Here is a 20,443-nt window from a genome sequence, read left to right as displayed (position 1 = left end):
CGGTCTCGCGGCCGTTGTGCACTTTATCATGTCACATCACTGCTGAGCAAGGAGCTGTGTGTGTGAGGGTGGGCTGTGAAATGACACCTCTGTGTGCAAGCTGTGATGCCGTGAGGATGTTAGAGCCTGTGAAAAAGGAAAACAAAAAGGGGCAAAGGAAAAATAAACACAAAAAACCTGTGCTCGTTCCCCACTCTTCCCTCAGTGGTGTCTCGCCCTGTGCGGAGGTTTCAGAGGTGTGAACACATCCTGTTTACATCTGCCACCGAGACGGAGATGTGGAGGGGAGCACACATCTGAAGAGCAGTCGGAGGCAGTGCCGCGCACAGGGAGAGCTGCCCGCAGCGGGAGGCGGCCCCAGCATGGACGCGCTGCCCATCTACCATGGGGCCATCACCCGTGAGGCTGGGGAGAAGCTGCTGCTGGCAGCGGGCACTGATGGCAGCTACCTGCTGCGGGACAGCGAGAGCATCCCGGGAGTCTACTGCCTCTGTGTGCTGTGAGTGCGGCCGGCCCCACACAGCCGCCATCGCCTCTCTGGGTGCGGGGCAGCTGACGACAGCGGGGCTGGGAGCGGGGTGCTGGGAAGGGCTGCTCCGGTGGTAGCTGATTTCCAACCTTTGCATCCACAGTATGGGATGTTCCTGCATAACAGTGACAAAATATGTGCTAATATTACCATTAGTAGGGATACGTGAGACTTTTGGCTCCATCACCTTGACTTAAGGCAGAGCGGTGTGTAAGGGGTGTGGGGGTCCTTTGCAGAGTGAAGAGGAGCAGATTTTGTCTTGCAGAGCCCATGCTTCCTACAGGCTCAAAACAAAAAGAGAAAGCAGGCCTGGAGCACTTAGGAAGGAGGAGACAGGCAACTTGACTTGGGATAGAGTGTGCTGCCTCTTTGTGCTGAATAATCCTCTTGCTTTCTGCCCATCTTCTGCTTCTCTAAGGCACTTCTGGGTGTGCTTAGCAACATCCTCAGTGTCCACTGTCACTGGGAAGGGTAGTGTGGATGAGTCATCTGGAACATGCCTTTGCTTTGGGATGCTCTTGGTCAGGATGTGTGTCCCATGAGGTGTTGGGCTTGGGGTAAACTACCTGTAAAGCACAAGAAAAACTGATAGGTAACAAACTAAGTGGTAATGTTTCATTAAATAGGGTGAAAGGGGAAAGATCTGCTGGGATGGTCTGTCAGAGAGAGGGTAGAGAGTTTTCCCTGAGAAAGCTGGGGGACTTTATAGTCATAGGACCTCGTTTTAATGAGGCAATTTAATTACCCTACTTTTGGCAAAAGCAAAAGTCTCGGAAGTCCTGAGAGAAAACGCTGTACAATGAAGTACCATTGCGTTGAAAGAAGAAAGATGTGTCTACCATGGCTAAACAGACACTTGTGCCTTACTTCAGTAGGAGAAGGAATACAAGAGAAAACCGTTTTAGGGCAAGCAAGAAATTAGTGAACAGAGGGTATTTAGGTACCTGGCAAAAAAAGCAGAAGAGGAAGGAGTCCTAAGTTTGTTTTTCCCAAATACCTTGAATAAAATCCCAGCAGTATATAATTAAGCCCTGGGTAAGCATTATTATTCCCCTGTTGCAGACCAGTAAATGGAGGCATGCGGGAAGGTTATAGGCAATCCAGAAATACAAAGCATTCTTTTCAGAGAAGATCTTTGTGGTGGAAGATATATTTTTTCTTCTCTCATGAAATCAGAAGGTGAACCAAGATAGGTGCTACTGCTAACAAATACCTTAACAGCAAGCTGAAAAATAGGAAATAAGAAGCATCTTGAGTTAAACGAAAATGGAATAGATGTAGCAAGAGGTAAGGAGTACTATGATTCCTATGATGGGAATAGGCAATAAAAGCAGTATCTCTTTTAAATAACCATCAGAGGAAATGGTGATATATCTCCTTAATGCTCAGCAGTCATTCAATGCGGGCAAAACACTCAGACATTAGAGAAAGGGTCAGGCAGAATGTTACAATGCTGAAAAAAGTAGAGAATACTAAAATTAGTCCACCATTAGTCTCAATCAGGGTATATAGGTATGTAACAAGGTCTTTCATTTGCACGCAATTACTTAGGATTTTTTTGCTATATTAATGCTAACTTATGTCCTTCGGAAGAAATTTCATGAATGAGGTAAGATATATAAAATGAAAATAGGAATAACAGAAAGGATTGCTAACTACAAAACTGTGCAATCTTTGGAGGAAAAGAAAAGAGGCTTCAGTAGGAAACAGAACCCTACCTAATTGTTTCTGGAAATTATGGGCCACTCATGTCTTCATGTTATGTGGCATACAAACATATATATAAGCAAAGGGGTAAAAGCAAAAAATATTACTGGTGAATGTTACTCAGGTTTCTTGTAGAATATTGCTCCTCAATAAATTTTTTATAAGGCAAATTTTCTATAGCATCTTTTATAAATCCAGATAGAAAATTAAATGAAAAATATTATGAGTATGATCTGATACAGACAGAAAGGTGGTTGAAAAATTCTAGAGCTAAGCCTTGGTTTCAATACTTCTTAATATTTCAATTCAGATCATTATGTAAGAAATAGCAGATCCAGTAAACAACATATCACACGATAACTCTGGAGACAGTTATCATAAAGAAACCAGGAAATGGTCTAACACTGAAGATAGCAATGACAGTTTAAAGAAATGTGTGCCGTAAACTAGAGAAGTACTTTGACAGGCAAAAGTTTACCAAAGCAGAACACTTTAGTGGAGAGATTGAAGGAACAATTAGGGAAGACATGAGAGGTGTAGATATGTATTCAATGGAGGTTGTTAAGCCTGGCTTTGGCAAAATAAAAAATAAATCAATGGACCCAACGCCACCTCTCCCCCCCAAATTCTAGTCTGAATATCATACACAGAGATGAAACAGGTGGTAAGCATGTCTGTGCATGAGTGCTTTGGTAAAAGCTGAGGGAAACATGCAGTTTCTCTGTCTTTTTTTTTTTTTTTTTTTTAACTTGCTTCTAAATAAATAACAACAATTATTAGGAATAACAAAGTTATTCAGAAATTTACGTTTCATTTCAGAATCCGTGCGGAAGATCATTCTAGGAATACCTAGATATATCAAGATTAGGCAAAACATGTATTTACTGGAAATACTGAGGTGATCTTTGAAACACAGGAAACAAAGCTGGTTAGTCATTAGACATATTGCAATAAGTATCAAAGCTAAACAAAAAAATTTACATCTTTCCAATGACAATTTTTATAAGAAGCAAAACTTTCATACTGCCAGCGATGTTTCTATTTCTCTTAGAAAAAATACAAAAATAGTAAAATTTTCCAAAATCAAAACGTGTTCAGTCTGTCTTTTTGCCCTCTCCCTGCACTTCCCTGGAGAAGTAAAATAAAACAAACCTAAAACCTCCCAGCTCTCCAGCTCCAAGCCTTCTTACAGTTTTGTTTTTTTTTTTTTTTTTTTTTTGTTTTTTTTTTTTTTTTTTACCATGGGGGCAGAAGGGAGTTGTCAAAAGGCACAATTCCAATGAACAGAAAAGAAACATTTATTAAAAAAAATAAATAAACAAACATTTGGATGACAATACTGTCATCAGTTTGAACTCATATATGTGGCCACTCTGCACTTCCAGCTATAGGTACAGTAATTGTTTAGTCCTGTGACTGCCACTGCATTGCTTAAGCTCAAACATTGCCTCCTTTTTCCAAGAAACTGCGTAACTTTGTAATGCCACCACCACCCCTTCCCTGCTGGGCACCCCCAAAAAGCCCTAACATATTTTGGCAGTCTTTGAGCCTCTTAAGTCACGTAATAAAGGCAACAGTGTTCATGGTCAGGCTCATTCACCTTTTGCTTTTCTAATTAAAAAGTGAAGCCCTGACCTTTGCAAAGGAGAAGAGTCAAAGACTTCATGAATCCCTTGCGACTGACACTGATTTTACAGGGCAAGCATAAAAGAGACAGGTAGTAGCATAAAACTTGACCTACAGAGATGGGAAACATTTGGCTAGAAAACTCTGCTTTCTCTCTTCTTTGTTTCTCCTGAAGTATTGCTTTATCTTCCTCGAATGCTGCTTTCTGCTGTCTAATGTCTTGGTGTGTACATGGCATGCTTACAAATCTTCAAAGTGAGAATGTATTTTGGTGTGGCTGTGGCAAAGCACAAAGAACCCACTTTCATAAATATTTTAAGGCCACCATTAAACTATGCATGGAAGAGTAGAAGGGTTTTGATTTGCAACAGTGTGCCCTGGGGCTCTTACAGAGGTGCTGCTGGCAGATTTTGGCAAAGTTTTTTAATATCAGATGCTCCCAAGATCTTCACTGCATGCATACCATTATTAAAATGATAACAGATACCTTAAGGGGGACACAGGGCACAATAACAGTGGCTAGCTGGAGAAGCAGCCTCTTAAACTGTGCCCAAAAAATGCATAAATAAATGCCTGAGAATGCCAAAAGCACTTCTTTCCTTTACAGATATATGAGCACACATGCAGAAACAAGCAGCTCATGCCTGAATTGGCAAACATAAGGCATTTGTAGTTTGGGTCTCAAAATTCATATACTTGAAAATACTTGGAATGCTAGTAGTTTTTTCAGACCTTTAAGAAAGCTAAACATGACATACTTGTCAAACTGTATGTTCAGATTATTTGTTTGAAACCAGCCATTCATGTACTGTGCTGCATTCAATTTGTGGAGAATAATCAGAAGCTGGAATAGAAAGCTATTTAGAGCTCTTGAAGCAATGGTAATGGCAACAGGGATAAGCTGCAGTCCTATCAGATTTTACATGTGCTATTTTTTCTGTCACCATAACCACAGTGCACAAGTTCAGGCAACGTGCCGAAACTTTCTGATGCGGCAGATGTATCAGCTGTACAGTGTGAAGGTGTAATAGAAGATCACGAGCTAGCTTCAGTTTAGCATTTCTTTTGTTTTCCATGCAATATTTTTGATAGAAATGGCAGAATAATTGCATTTATTATAACACTGCACATAATAATCATCATAATTTAAAAAGTAATTTGGAACAAAAGCCTCTGTCTGGGGAGGAGCCTCTCAGTTCAAGGTTGCCGTTGTAAATATCATGCACTATTTTCAGCTTGAAAGAAGTCTTCTAGAGCATGACAGTAAATTCTGCTGAGGTATTTCAGCTGCTTGATAATCAGAGTGAACTTCATCTTTGCTGAGAATAGCTTGTCTAATGGCCTTCAGATATTCCAACGGCTTTTCTTGGAAAGATTTTAGAAAGGCAGGCAGCCTGAACAGTGGTTAACTGCTGCACTAACAAATCTGTAAATGACAGAATGGGTTCAATTGTTAGACAACAGAACCTAGATTAGATATACCCTGAGTTTGTAGGCTTGAGTTCTGAGGATTTAGTTGAAGCAGTGATTTCAGGTTCAGGGATTTTATGGTTGGAGCATGCCCACCTTGCTCTGAGAGAAACAGAAAATAAAAATGAGCTATTGAATTATTCCCAAACAAACTGAGAAATGTTTCATAGAAATATGAAATGATAACATTTACAGAGCTATTGACAGTTTTATCTATTGCAGTTCTTGTGAGTTTTGCCTAAAGTGATGAAAGAAATTTCACCAGATAACCTTATTTCATGACCCTTTGCCTTTGTGAGGTACTATTCTGGAGTGTATAATAATTCATGAAGCCCACCATAAAGTAATTTCTTTCTATTTAGCATCTCAGATTTGAATAAATTCTCATTTTATTTAAAAATCTTAAGAAATTCCTCTTTGAAGCATGGTTTTTGGCTGGCATCACCTTGTACCAGACCAACATAAACTCCGCTCAAAAAGGCTACACACTTGTTCTTTAGGTAAATCAGTGGCATTTCTACTGATGGTTAGGGGTACTCAAGTGATGAAGATGCTGACAACCTTCCACAGAAATCTGTGCATAAATTCAGAGACATTTCATAAGATTTGACTTGCTCTTTCAAGCTTCTGTTAATTTCAGAAGAGAAAATCGATATAATGCATTTGTTTTATAATGATACAGCATTATGGCAATCTAATACTAATTACTGATTCAGTATCATGGGTAAATTTTTGTCACAAGAAGTGTTGGTAGGGAAATGAGTGACAGAAATGTAAGCTCAAGAGGGGGGTGTATAGAGTGCTGCTGTGAGTTAAGCTACAGCAACTCTGTTGGGCTTTTCAGATGTTGTAAATACTGATTTAAACTACTTTATTCACTCTTGCTGACACAGAGTTTGTATCTTGCACATCATCTCAATGTGAATGCTATTTCTTCAGCTTGAGTTAGCTGATGGGTGGTAATTGCTAAGTTGTTGTACCTTTATTGTATATCTGAGACCTAAATAAGGCAGGAACTTGCTTGTCAACCAGAAAATGCAAATTCCAGGACAGAGTGAGGAGCTGTAAGCTTAAATAGGATTTTCTCCTACATTAAATAACAAGACATTTTGGCCTTTCCGTGATTAATAAACCAGGTAGAAATATAATGATTAAAAAGGAAAAAGAAGGAAAAAGAAAGACTTTTAAGTGGACAGCTGGATTGACTGTTTCATCATTTTGGAAGCTGTCACTTCTGTCGCATGGGGGAGGCCATGCAGCTCAGCGGGGCTGGGGGAGACATTGATGAGCACACATGTGGGATATGCAGGCTCCCAGGCACTGCTGTGGAGTCCCCTGACCTCATAAGTTTTGGCTCTGTGGTAGCCACTGCCCACGTCTGTAGCCACTGTGGTGACCATGTCATTGCCCACGTTCCCAGTTTAGGGTTGCCCACTGGGCTGCTGCCTGAGGTTGATTCCCCTGGCTGGGCATTCAGGAGCTGATCCTCAACCTGCATCAGACACCTCCAAGTAAGGCAGAAGCAGCTGAAACATGGCCTGTCATGCTCATTATGTTATCTGCTGCAGACCATTGACCCCCCACAGCAAACATACTGAGTCCCCTATGAGATCTCCTGTAGTACTCATCTCCATAGCATTAGAAGTACTCATATCCGTAATATTAAGTGGTTTCTAAGCATTATCTCAGTTATGAGATGAAGAGTTTGTTAACTCCATTTCACAGAAGAGAAGCTGTGACACAGGAGGCTCAGGTGTGTAGTACCCTTTAGCTTTGGGTTCCCAACGTGAAGGACATAGGAATGGATTTTGAGACTACCCAGTGTTATTCCGTACAGCCTGCTGACTTTGCTTACATTGCTGAGGGCTCTTTCCTTGTTTCATACATCTTCTTACAAACCACCCATCTTCTATTCCTGGCCTTTTCACCCCTCCAGCATTATGTGTTGCTCTCAATTCAAGCCCCCTCAGTCTTCACCTCCATATATCTCCTTCCTTACTCACTGAGTCTTACTCTCTCCCCTGAGTTAGTTTTTAATTGCTGTTTCTTTGCCCAGCTTACATAGATATGGGTACCATTTTCTTTCCTTCCACATCTACCCCACCCAGTCCTAATATTCCCTTCCAAGATGTCCAGCCTAAATTACCTCCTGTTTTTTAACCTGCTAATCCAGGCCAGGCAACGTATGTACATCACTTGTGGCTTGGGATCATGGACACTGCTTAGCTGAGTGCCCATGGCACAGCCAGACCAGGCACGGTGCAGCTACAACTGCTAACAACCTTTAGAGAGCATCTCTCTTGCAGCCTAGGCAGCCACCACTGTTCTCTCTCAGCAACTGCAAGAGATAGATCTTCCTTCAAAATAATTTACTCTAAAAACTGGACAAAACCCGCTAAAATGGGAAGATTATTATTGTTATTGTTGTTGTTGTTGTTATTATTATTATTATTATTATTTTTGATGTGGGAAAAACATTGTTTTGCCTAACATGTCTCCTTTTCTGGCACTTCTGCATTCTCCATACATAAGAAACAAAATTTCAGTTTGTAGGCCACACCACTGTCTGTTTCTTAAGCGATATTGTAAAGTGAAATTCCAAGGTAAGGTCAGGATGCAGAGCTGATTGATATAGTGCAAAGGCATCAGAAGAGAGAGCTATGTAAAGAGGAAGAAATTGATGTCATTTATTGCTGACATGGATTTCCCCTGTCTCTCTGTCTTTCTCCCTTTATCTTTGCTCCATTTTGGATGCAGATATGAATACAAATTAGTTTAATAAAATTTCCCAACTGAAATACAAAACATTTGGAAATTATTTGAAAATGTACCATGCAGCTGAAATGTCATGGTAAATTTTAATCTGCAGCATGCGACTAATACCCTCTGGCTATCTCAATGGTGTAGAAGATTGTAATTATTCACCTGTTAAAGTAAATGTGGCTTTAACAAGTCTGATCACAGTTGAAAAGGAAGAGTGGAGAGGACAGGTAGACAGATGCTGTCTCAGTATGTCATCGGTGAATGATGCCTTTGTAGCTCTTTGGGAAGAATTATCTAGCTCTAAAGAAAAAAGCCTATAATATAAAGAAGTAGACTGTTTCCTGTAAAAGTAACTTTTTCTAGATTTTCCTTTGACAAAGTTTTCCCACTAATGGTATTGCAACAGAGACAGTGTTAGTGCTGTTCCCAGCTGGTATCCCATCCTTTGTTACCAAGATGAAAAAATAAGTGAGATGACATAAAAATATCATCACAAACCACTCTTTTGTAAGTGCTATCCAATATTGTCCTCACAGAAATGGCTGTTTGCTGCTTCCCCTCATCAGCATTTTGGAATTTTTTGCCTTTGATTAAAAATGTATAGGGCCTTGTTCATCAAGCTGTGAATTCATGATGGCGCCCGTCTCTTGAGCTTCATTGGCATGAAAGAGGATCTTTGCAATTGTGAGTGAGGTTTGTGGCCATCCTCGGGCCAGATGAAGGGATGAGGAGCCCTTCATTGGGTCTTTGCCTGGGTGTCAAGAGCTAGTCCTCTTCCAAGATATGTTGGTATGCCAGTGTTACTATGAGACTACATTCTGAAATCCTTCTGTCAGTGACATGCGTCCATTTCCTCTTGGTTTTGTCCAGCAGAGAGGGGAGTTCAGGTCACTGAGAGGTGGACTTGGCCTGCATCTTACCAGGTAATGTCTTTAAAGCATAAGCCATGTGAGAGGCCCCAAGTGACTAGCAGTGTATCCAGGCCACATGGTGTTTGGATATTGGCTTTAGCTAAGTGGCCACACCACATATTGGAACACTGTGTCACACTAGGAGCTTTTTTCTGTCATGAATTGAGTAAAATGTAGAAAACTGAGCTGTCTGCTCATGGTGGCTGGGGAATGTCTCATCGCCTGAGACCTAAGCTCCAGTAAATGAACTTTTCCAACTGCTTTTCCCCAGTGTTACATGTTTTGTTCTTTGAAAGGTAATGCCCTATCCAATCTCAATTTTAACTTTTGTATCTAATATTTGTTTTAAGAAAAACACCTTGATCTTCCTTCAGTCCATACTGATCTCAGTTAATGTTGAGTAGTTTAAATCATGAAAACCTTCTTCACAAAAGTCTGTGACCATGTAGCAGTAAAGAGAGCTTGGCTCATCAAAATCATGTCACTCACACATGGAAGGTAAAAAGCACTTTGAAGTGGTAATGAAGTAAATTCCTGCTGCTTAGCAGAACATTTTGATAAGATGATATTCATTGGTAGAGTACTTATCAGAAGAGCTGTAATTCATTTTGTGAAAACAAAGATCCCAATGGAAAGTAGTTAGACGTGAAGATCTAGCTGTTCCTCTTCTTAACAAAACTCATCCTTCTTTTGTGCATTTCCTTTGAAGAAGCAAGTGTGGTGGTCTCGGGCCATCGCCCATATACATAGTGGCTGTGTTTACTGATGGCCTTAGAATCAATACCAGATGATAATTTTGTGTTTTCAGTTTAAGCACAGTGAACCCCTTCAGGCCTTTTCAGTCTTTCCTCCTTTGGGAAAAAAAAATGTACATTTGCAAGATGAGTGGAGGGCTCTCTCTTGTTCCTCTCAAGGCTGTGATATCAATGTCATACACCGCCCATTCTCCATGGGGTGCTCAGAGCACCCATGTTCCCAAATGTTTGTTCCTTTTTCTGTATCTTGTGGTTTAATACAAGCTATCCTTCATGCTTTTTCTGGGATCAGTTGAAATGTTTTAGAGTGGAATTTTTAAAAAATTCAGTATACATATCTGTCTTATACTTCGCCCTGCTTTGGCCCTGAATATTACTTTATCTGACCTCTATTTTTCAATTTGTCCAGCTTAGTAAACCCTTCTGGCAGAGTGCTGAAAGCCATCAGACATTTCAGTCAGGGCCACACCCTAGTCCCTCAACTGTTTCAAGTCAGGTGATCTCTTAAGTAGAGAAAATGATGAGAGAAACAACAGATGGTAGCTTTCCAGAGAACTGAGCAATGTGTGGAAAAATCAGATTTTAAAAAGACTGAAGCAGTTGGAATGCTTTGGGACAACCAAGACCAAGCATGGGTATTATGTACAGTGTATTACTAAAAAAAAGAGGCAAGAGAGTGTGTTTTAGATTTTTACATACTGATTCTGTTGGCTTTGAGGCTCAAAAAAAAATATCACTGTGGAGATGTTCAAATACCCACTTCAAAGAGAGGGGATAAATTGCCAGGATGTCACTGGTGTTTCCCAGCACGTTATGGCCTGTAAAATCCTAGTTTCAGTAACCATATATTGGCTGGCGTGCTACATGCATAGGTGCAGGAAAGCCCCTTGTGATTTCTAAAAAGAAAAGATTAATGTGAACATCAGCTGCTCATGAAAAGCTGTCAATACAGGCACGGCTCTCCGAGGTTTTAAGAAATAATGTGATGGCAAGAGATTGTCTAAAGGCCTTAATGGAAGACATTGGATTACCTGAACATGAATGTATCTAGTGAGTTAGAGGGATGTGTTTTTAAGCAACCGGGCTTGACCTGTGGCCTCAAACACCAGTGACTGTAGTGCCATGGCACTGACAGGGGAACGGTGTTGTCCTTCCATGTCCTTCCCTCCTCCTGCAGCCACAGCAGGTGGCTCACACCTCTTCCCAAGGGCCCTTTTTGGGCCCGTCCAAATCCCTGACGGACTGCAGCGGTTGAGTTACTGGGGGAAGAAGTAGGGTTGTGGTGGATGTTTTCTGCATTAGGTTTCCATGATGTGAACACAGCCGGCCACTTTTCATGTCCACCGGATGCCAGGTGGAAAGTTATGTCTCTGGGGAAAGCACTCCTTTGGTTAACATGAAGAGGCGGGCGAAGTTGTGGTGGGGTCGTGGGGCTCCATGCACGAGGAGCAGGGCAGTGTCTCAGCTGCTGCACAGAGAGTTTGTTCCCACAGCAGCCCTGATGTGAGGGAAGGACTTTGTGTCTTCCACCTCTGCATTTAATCACGGTGAAAGTCGAGTGGTGGGGGGAGAGCTCACAAATCACAACAGGCATTTTTTCTCCCACTTCGTGGGGTTTTAGCAGTGTGACAACTGTTAACAACTTTTTGCTTGGGTAAATTATATAAGACATCGCTTTGCAAAGGTTGCTATAATGACTTTTTAACAAGAATTTATCCAGAAGCCATGACACGAAGCGTAAGTAATTGCAATCATACGGTATCTGTGTCATCGATGGTTTCTGCTATTTTGTCATAACTACTATAACACCATGTATAATTGGAAAGAAATATAGTATTTTTCTGCTTTCTTAAGAATCAGAATTGATACTGCAATAGGGCATGGTCCCTAAAATCCTGCTGTGTATTAATGTAAATCTATGTTGTATGAAATACAGTCTTTCTTATCTGATACCATCTAAACTAATGTTGCACCCATGGAACTACGATCAATTGTCTCTGTTTCTGAGTTAACTTTCTGGATGTCGGTAAAATAATCTACCATGTAAATCATTCACTGTGTTGGGTTTGTAAGAGAAGTGAGACTGACTCTGAACATGAGTATGTCTTTTGTCATTAGTGTATGACTCCTTATTCTTGAAAGACTCAAATCAGATTTAAAAAGAAGGAAGATTCCACACTCTTATAAATCTCCTTTACCAGTATTTGACAATTAGGAATGTACAGGCAAGGCAAAGAGTAATTTACCTCGCTTTTGTGGCTCTAGCTTTCCAAATAAATTACACTCATGCTATTGCTTCTGGGAACATCTGCATTTAAATCAATCACAATACAGTAATGCTATCTGCCAATAATACACTTTCTCTTTTTCCAGGGAAAGTATGTCTAGTGTGTGTCAGCAAAAGGAGGTCACTGAAAAAAAAAAAATAGAAAAAAATGCCAAGACAGGAATGAAAGCAACATCACTTAACCTAGAATAACTGAATATTGCTAAACTAGATCTCAGTCAGACCAATCCCTCTCAGCCAAAAATAACCCCATAGGTTGAATACTGTTTCCAACCTGCATCTCAATTTTTTTAGCTACTGAGAGCCTTTATGGGTGAGTTTATTTTTAAGGAAAGTTTAGCAGATGAACTGACTCCCATGTAACAGAGTGTACCTCTTGTGAAACCTGACAGTAAAAATAAGTAATAAATACCTGTTGATTTTTCTTTTTTTTCACAGGCATCAGGGTTACGTTTATACCTACAGAGTGTCCAAGACAGAAACTGGGTCCTGGAGTGCTGAGGTGTGTACTTTTTTCTCTTCTGAAAATTTCTACATCCTGTTTGATGTTCATATTGATTTAATGAAATATATTCAAATTATTCATGGTTCTGCATAGTCTGATTTTCATTGAAAGTAATCGATCTTGAGTGTGCCCATCACTCCGATGTCTTGGTGCCACTTCTGACAGTCTTGAACTCATAAATTAATTCCCTGTTACATTTCAGCTGCTGCATAATGCAATAGTGCATTATTTTGCATCATTTTAAATGGCAAAATTATTGTGGTTTTATAATTTGACAAGCACAATCAGTTCCCTTCTATCCCATGTACCATTAATGTCAGAATATTTAAGGAAATTATTTTCAATCTATGATGTTTTGAAGTTAATGTCTCTCAAGATTAATTCATCATCAGTGCAAAACTTATATAGGGTAGCCCAAACATGATACAAAATATATTTTCCCCATCTGATAAGAAACTGGTAATTCAAGTGTAGAGTAACACAATTTGCAATACAGACAACTATTTGTGTTGATGGAATCAGGATGCTAACCCATATTTCTTTTATGAAGGTCTTGTTCTTTGGATGTACTCTGTGTATTAATTCATAATTAGCTTTCTATTCGCACGTTAATGAACACTGATTACAAGCATTGCATAATTTCTAGACAGGTGTAATTCCTTGGCCATTATTATAATAGAAGTGGTTGCAGTGCTACAGAAGACAAGACTGATTCCTGGGGTTACTCCAGCAACTGACATTACTGCAGAATAAATAATTATCTGTGTCACCCTTGTGAATGGTACCCAGGAAGAATTTGCTCATTCATTCCTCTAAGGCACCAAGAGCTCCCTGTAGATTTGCACTGCCCAAGCAAGAGAGTTTTTGGGACTGGGTGGGGTGGTAGTGCACCCGGTGTGCCAGGGTGAGCACCGGTACCTCAAGAAGGGTGCCGAGACTCCCAGGGACCTCGGACTGGGGAGGATAATTCCCTGAGGGAGGCTGCAGCCTGCTTTGGCCCCAGGTAATGCCAACATCTGCAGTGAGGTTTTTCTGGTGTTAAATAGGCCTGCTACAACTTCTCCCCCATGACCTCCGCTGGCTTCCTACGTATGGGTTTGGGGCTTTCCCCAGCTATGTTTTAGGCAAACCTTATCTGTGTTTTACAGCGTAGGTGTCCTGAAGGCCCAGGACTCTCAATACATCCTCTACAGGAAAAGGTGCTAGCTACAGATGCATGATATCAATCCTTCCTTTAAGCAGAAACCTTTAAGTACACATTGCTACGAGCACGTTGGCCTCAGCTGTTAGAAGCCTAAATCCAACTTATCCCCACAAAATGTGCCTCTGAGGCCAAACCAGGCTCCAGCTGCAGCTTTCCCGTCTCTGCTTCCTTCCCTGTGTCTGGTTAGTCTCTGATCAAGCACAGGTCACACCCATCTTTCAAGGGTGAGGCAGGGAAATTGAGACAGTGTTGGTAAAATCCCAGCCAGTGCAAAGCCTCCATCTGGTGTCAGTGAGGCAGGATTTAGCCCGCAACTGCTGGGTGAGAGCAGTGTCCCTTGGATGGGACTATGCCAGCAGGACTTATATTTGTCCTCCCATAACTTTGATGGGGAGGAGTTATTACAAGAATACCCTGAAGGATTTAACACAAACATTGGCTTTTTGATTAAAAGCAGACACAGATTAATTTCACAGTATTTCAAAAGATGCTAACATAGAGAGATAGAGAAACTCCCACTTTTAATAAATAGGTAACATTTTGCTGCTGCCTTAACACAAGAGGAATACTCAATGAACACATAAGATAGTGAATGCTCAGAGAAAGGCTTGCAAAAATGCTGAATTTAGTGGTGTAAGGACTGCTCCTCCCCAGTGAGTGCCAGGTAGCTCTCTAGATTGTCTTACTGTTACTTCCAGGCTGGAAGTATTTTACCAATAAACCCCAGGCTGGAGGTTAAATCACTGGCTGCAATAAACCAGGGTCAGAAATAGCAAAAGGTCACTTGGGAATTTTCCTAATAAGCATGGCAGGCTCTGAGTTTTTCTTCTAGTGATTAAGAAATCATCCTTCTTTCAGCCTTATATCAGCACACTGCTGGAAATCGCTCTTAGGAGGGTTTCATAGCACGGAGGCCACAATGCGCTGGGGGAAAGAGAAGAGCAGTACGGCTCACTGAGTCATTTTAAGTTGGGACATCGGGGGGTCCACGTGAAGGGCTCGCTACTTCCCTGGGGGGGTGTGCATTTCCCCCGAGCCCGGCAGACGCTCAGCACTGAGCATCCCCTCTCACCTCTCACCCTTTGGCTTTGCAGACAGCACCTGGAGTCCACCGGAGGCTCTTTCGGAAAGTGCACAACCTCATTTCAGCTTTTCAGAAACCCGACCAAGGCATCATAACACCCCTGCAGTACCCAGTCGTCAACCACGCGAAAGCCAAACACTTCCCAGGTACTCATGAGGTGGAGGGTTCCTCGGCTGTGTCTGAGCAGAACCCTCCGTGGTGGTGGGGATGGAGGACTTAGACTTATTTGCGTCTTTGACCTGAGCTAGCCAGCAGGGTGGCATTGCCAAAAATATGCCCTTACTTTGCTACTGTGTGATCAAAATGCTGGCACTCAGGTGCTCATTAGGGATAGGGCTGGTCAGTGTGATGACAAAATAAATTTTGAGTATGTATTCCTGAATGTTATACTGGCAGCAGCTACCTTCCCTCCCCAGAGTCCTCGCTTGCGTAGGTATGAACCTTCTGCTCGGTCTGTTTTCTTGGAGTATTCATCTTTTCATATCTTTCTGATGGCTTTTCTTAGGGAGAAATGAAGGCCATGACTTCCACCTGCAGCCATCATGAAGATGTTTCTCCAACTGTGACATAACCACATCTTCCAATGTCTCCTCTAGCCAGTGCTCTAGAACAGAATGATTTATATGATAGTTAATACAACTCCATGAGTTTTCTTGTAACATTTGCAGAAATGTGTATTTCATAGAATTTCTAGCTCAAAATTTTGAAGTTTTAAGTTTCAGAATGTTTTGAATTTATTTTTTTCTTTTTTTTTTTTCTAAGAGAAGATAAAAGAATATCAACTACTAATGTCTTTTTTTTCTCTTTGCACTGTCAAGTACAAAATATTTTTCACTTCAAGATTAGTTCCTAATAAATAATTAGTTACTATTTTTCATTACTTATCTTTGGACCCTGCTTTGCTTTGTTCTGGTTGGCATTTATGCACAACTGGGCAAGTCACCTTTTACAGACTTAGGAAAGTTGCTTACGTTAAAGTTTACTTGCCTTGGGTGGTCTGTGTGTCTGTCATTCATACAGTTCCTAAAGATATTTCAGAAGTTTCACCGTGAGGATCCCTGCTAACCGGTTTCCCATCACAGCAGGCTCTCTGCCCTGTAACTCAGCAGAACTGGCCACCACTGTCTGGTTGTACAAAAGCTGTAGTTTGCACAAATGATCAAAAGCTTAAGCAATGCACTGAATAACTGAGACCAACCAGTGGAGAACATCCTTCTTTGCTTTTAGATATTCTCTGTACTTAAACCAAACCAACCCTGCATACATTTTAAAAAAAAATAAATTATTTTTTCATGATAGTGCTGCTGCTTTTCTTTACCTATCTGTGTGTGTTTCTATGCTGTTGCTGGGCTCCTGGAGGAGAGGGTTGACTCTACAGAACTCATCAGCTGTGCAGGGTTAATGTGCGGCTACCGGAGAACACAGAGTATGTGCCTTTTGCACGTGGGGTTTAACAAATGTGATGATACTGTCTGACTGAACTGGCAGACAGTAGGAAACACTTTTGAACATTGTCCTACAGCCCTCTTGTTTCAGGAGGAGCTGTATCTATACTGCAGTCAAAGGGTGGTAGACATGGTCCATGTTTCGTCCATGTTTCCTCCATGTGGATTTGTGCCAGACAGGCTTGCATGAGATCCTCTGAGCTTTGAGAGGGACACCAGCCAGGGACCAGCCTTGTTTGTATGAGCTTGGTTTGCAAGGTGGATGCATCTGGTCGGGTTGTGCCACCGTTAGTCGTCCTTCAACCCGCACAAATGGTCCTGACTATCCAAAAAAGGTGATTGTCCCACACACCCTTCCAAAGCACAAGCCTAACAGTGATTTCAAATGGACTACAAAATTATCTGTCGACAAAAATACAAGTCTAAACATTGTATAGCCACCTCTGGGCTGCTCTGGTTAAATATTTTGTGCCTATACTTCCAATTTCTTCTGCACAGATTGGAAGGAAAGAAATGTTTCCTAAGAAGTAAAGAGTTTTTTTTTCCCAGAACCACCAGTCTACAGGCCCAAGAGAACAATCCAGATCAACTTCGACCAGACATAGACAGGTTGTGGCTTAGTGGCACAGTGAGAGGCACCGCAGCTGCATGGGGCTGGTGGTGGGTCCCTGCTAGGGCCCCAGCGCATGTTTGTAGTTGCATACAGGATACTTACATTGGGGTAAATACCCTGCATGCATCCTTCCTCACCTGTATGTTAAAAAACCCCTCCACCCTTAACCTACTTAATTGTTGTTATCCTAGATCCTGCCTTGTTTTCACCTCACTAAAGGCAAACTGGATGCCAACAGTGACTGAGCTAAGTGGGCTCCAAGTGCAGGATTATTCAAGGTTACACTGTTCCAAGCAGCATTTGATAAGGCTGAAAGGTTTTAATTTTTTTCTATAAGTATCTGTGTGTGTGTGTGTGTGTAAGAGAGAGAGTATGTGAGCGAAACAGTGCAAGCAATAAAATATTTTCTGTGAAGCACATGTTCCTTGTAAACCAGCAATGAGAATAAATGCAATAAATAACCAGTCCCATCATAACAGGGACTGGTGGGCAATTCTGTTGCAAAGTTGTGACAATTTCAGTTCATTACTCAGTTTCTGTCTGAGTAAAGGCCAAATTTCATTTGTGCTGAAATGTCCCGTCCCCCTTGACTAGTCACATCATATTTTACACTCTGTGTGCACGTGTTGCTCTGCACCTCTTTGTTACATACTCTCGTTGGTTGAAAGAAGGGAATTCATACAGTACCATAGAGTGGCAGGCCCAGCATCTTTTAAATATTTTAAATCTGTTTTTTAATTGTTACATAATTCAGCAAACATCAGCCACAGAGGCACTGAGCTGCCCACCTCCAGCACGGCGCACAACACTCGCAGCACCAGCAGCTTTGCTGTCGCTTGTGCCCACTGACCCTTCCCCTCCTCCTCTGTGCCTTAAGAGTTTCCCATCTTTGCTGTGTGCCTGTAGTGGTTGGTCCCTTGGATGTTCCTCTCTGGCTTTGTGCTCCTGCAAACCATCCTTCCCCAAAGCCAACCGACCTGCTGGGTGCTGGCAGTGTGTGTGTGTGCCCCAGGCTTCCTGGGGGAGCCCTTTTGCTTTCTAAGTGGGGTCTAAGCTCCTGGTTTACTTGGCCTCTCCTGGGAGCAGGAAAGACTGTGCTTGGAAATGGTCCGTGGTAGATGATTGCAGCGTGGTGGGGATAAATGCAGTGGGAAGTGCTTTGCCCAAGGGCTGTTTCCTATAGAAATGTCCTGTTGACTTCAAGCAACGGCCGAGGCTGTCAGTGCTGTGTGTGCAAACCCTGTGGCACAAGAGCAGCAGCTGCACGTCCGCTCTGCGGCGCAGTGAGCTGAGGATAGATGGATTGACTATGGATGACTCCAGCAGTTATTCTTCTTCTAAAAAAATACATAAAATAGGTGAGAAGATGCCATTTTTGTTTAAAGCTGAGAATGCCGTTTCAGTTTCTGATGCAAATTATTAAGACAGAGGCTTGTTTACGTTGTTTTTTTTTTTTTTTTTTTTTCTGGGTGCCCAAGGGTCTGGAACTGCTGTAGGCTTAAACAAGGTGGATACAGAGAGAAGCTCATGGTACCCATGGGAGAAGGAGTCAATGCTTGGTTACGGGAACAGTAATATGGAAATTATATAGATTTCATGCATTGATTTAGGTGTGAAGAGCTACAGATCCTTTTAGAGAGCAGCAGCTGAATTTTGTGGGCATGACTTCACCAGGTAATGTCTGCATCACTTGCTCCTTCCTTCCCACCACCCCCCACTGCCAGGCTGCAGCCACACTGGGGTGCAGCCCCTTGTTGCTGCGGTTGCTCTGCCCCATTATTGCCAGCCCCCCCTGTCCCCCCCCTTCCCCTGGGTGCCACAGCCCCGGTTCCTACAGCTGATTTTGCAGCTCAGTGCGGGGACTCGGTGTCCCCTGACCTGGCCCTCCCTGCTCGGCCTTCTTCCCAGCAAAGGCAATGCTGTTCCTCTGCAGTGACTACTCCTGCCACAGCTCTGGTTTTGCCTCCACGAATCCTTCCCCTACTGCCCGGCTATGGCCAGACAGACATCTTGCAGCACTAAATCAATACCAGTTTCCAGGCTGGTTTTCTTCCCTTTTCTAGCAGAGATCCCCTTTGGTCTAACGTCCTTCTTACCCATCCAACGCAGCTCTTCCAGCCTCAGCCCTCACACTGGGTTATTGCCCAGCCCGGCTGCTCTGATCTGGCTTTCACCACATCACCCTTCCTTTAGCCTTAGACATTCCTTCTGCCCCTCCAGTTCACTGTCTCCTCCTCTCTGTTGCATGTGCTGGGTTTTTTTATTTTTCCTCATGCACACACTTTTGATATATATAGTCATTCATCATTATCTATTTGAAGCAGCTCTACAAAATGTGCAGGTACTTAAACTTGAGCAAAGTCCCCTACCACCGCTGTTGACTTCACCCACTCAATTCTTGGGAGCACAAATGCATTTAGCAGATTTTTTTTTTTCTCTCATATTTGTTCTGATGAAATGTAATAACATGTGCATAGAAACTGTCTGTGATTTCACCTGCAGTGAAATCTGCAGAGTTATATGGATGAACTTTGATAAAATTAAATCTTAGTAGCAGCTCCCTGCCTCCCAACTTTTGAATCAACCAATATTGTCTGAAGCCCTTCTTTAGCTGTATGGAAGCACCTTTTACTGACACGACCAGAATATCCCAAATACATGGTGTAAACAAAGACAATGTCACACGCCATCAGTTTGCACCTTTATTTTTTAAAAATGAAATAGTCAAAGTACTTTCTTTTCAAATATCGACACATAATATATTAACTTTTAATATTTACAGCGTGTTGCTGGGATGTTCTTGTAGAAAATGCATGCTTCTGGTCTGAAACCCAGAGCAAAATGCATCAGACCATTTAACTGCAGCCATATAACATAAACCTGTACAGTATCCAGTCACTATTCAGCACAGGAGTTAGAGCAGGAATAAAAAAATTGGGATCTATTGTTTCCTAGCAACGAGGCTGAGGCCATTATAACACAATTTCTGTAAGATCAGAACCTCTAACTGGTGTTAGACAGAAACTGAAGATCTTGGCATACATTGTAAACATTTTTACTGTTGATGAGAAAGCTAAAAAGGAACATTACTTTGACATATATCATATGCTATGCTTCTCTTTCTCATTTATTGACACTTCTGCCTGAAGAGTATGAAGATTTTAATGTTTTATCATGGTTCATACAAGTAAAATACTGTCAAGGACACGATTTGATATACTAACATTTATTAAAAGGCTAAAGTCCACCACGAGATCTAAGGAAAAACTGGAAATTGTCAAACACGTTTCCTTAGACAAATAATGGCAGGTGACAAATGCCCGGACAAATCCACAGCGAGTCCGACTCCACTGTTCCCCGTTTCTGCCGAGAAGCGATTCCTCTGGCAGTCAGGGCGCTTTCAACCTGGTAATGTTTTGTATCAAGGAGAGGTTTAAGTAACAGTCAGCATTTGATGGGGAAAACCCTCACGGCAGTCGGCGGCCCGAGCGTCACCGTGCTGGATCAGCCGTGCTGCGGCGAATCCCCCCGCGCCAGCTGACAC

At 42.0% G+C, this 20,443-nt stretch overlaps 1 protein-coding gene across 1 annotated transcript; it reads left to right on the top strand.

The window, feature by feature from the left end:
* The first annotated feature begins 362 nt into the window (after positions 1–362).
* On the top strand, positions 363–15,520 carry SH2D1A (SH2 domain containing 1A). Its single transcript, XM_009976266.3, has 4 exons — positions 363–499; positions 12,487–12,550; positions 14,852–14,987; positions 15,347–15,520. The coding sequence occupies exons 1-4, from the start codon at positions 363–365 to the stop codon at positions 15,385–15,387; spliced, it is 378 nt and encodes a 125-aa protein (XP_009974568.2). The 3' UTR covers positions 15,388–15,520.
* Positions 15,521–20,443: the final 4,923 nt, after the last annotated feature.

Source organism: Tyto alba, unplaced genomic scaffold (genome assembly GCF_018691265.1).
Source record: "Tyto alba isolate M040663 unplaced genomic scaffold, T.alba_DEE_v4.0 Super-Scaffold_5, whole genome shotgun sequence".
NCBI classification, from domain to species: domain Eukaryota; kingdom Metazoa; phylum Chordata; class Aves; order Strigiformes; family Tytonidae; genus Tyto; species Tyto alba.
This window is presented reverse-complemented; position numbering and strand designations above follow the sequence as displayed.

Coding starts and splice junctions, on each gene's coding strand:
- SH2D1A (XM_009976266.3), top strand. CDS start 363: ATGGACGCGCTGCCCATCTACCATGGGGCCATCACCCGTGAGGCTGGG. Junction 12,551..14,851: donor CTGGGTCCTGGAGTGCTGAG/GTGTGTACTTTT, acceptor TTGGCTTTGCAG/ACAGCACCTGGAGTCCACCG. Junction 14,988..15,346: donor GAAAGCCAAACACTTCCCAG/GTACTCATGAGG, acceptor GGCTTTTCTTAG/GGAGAAATGAAGGCCATGAC.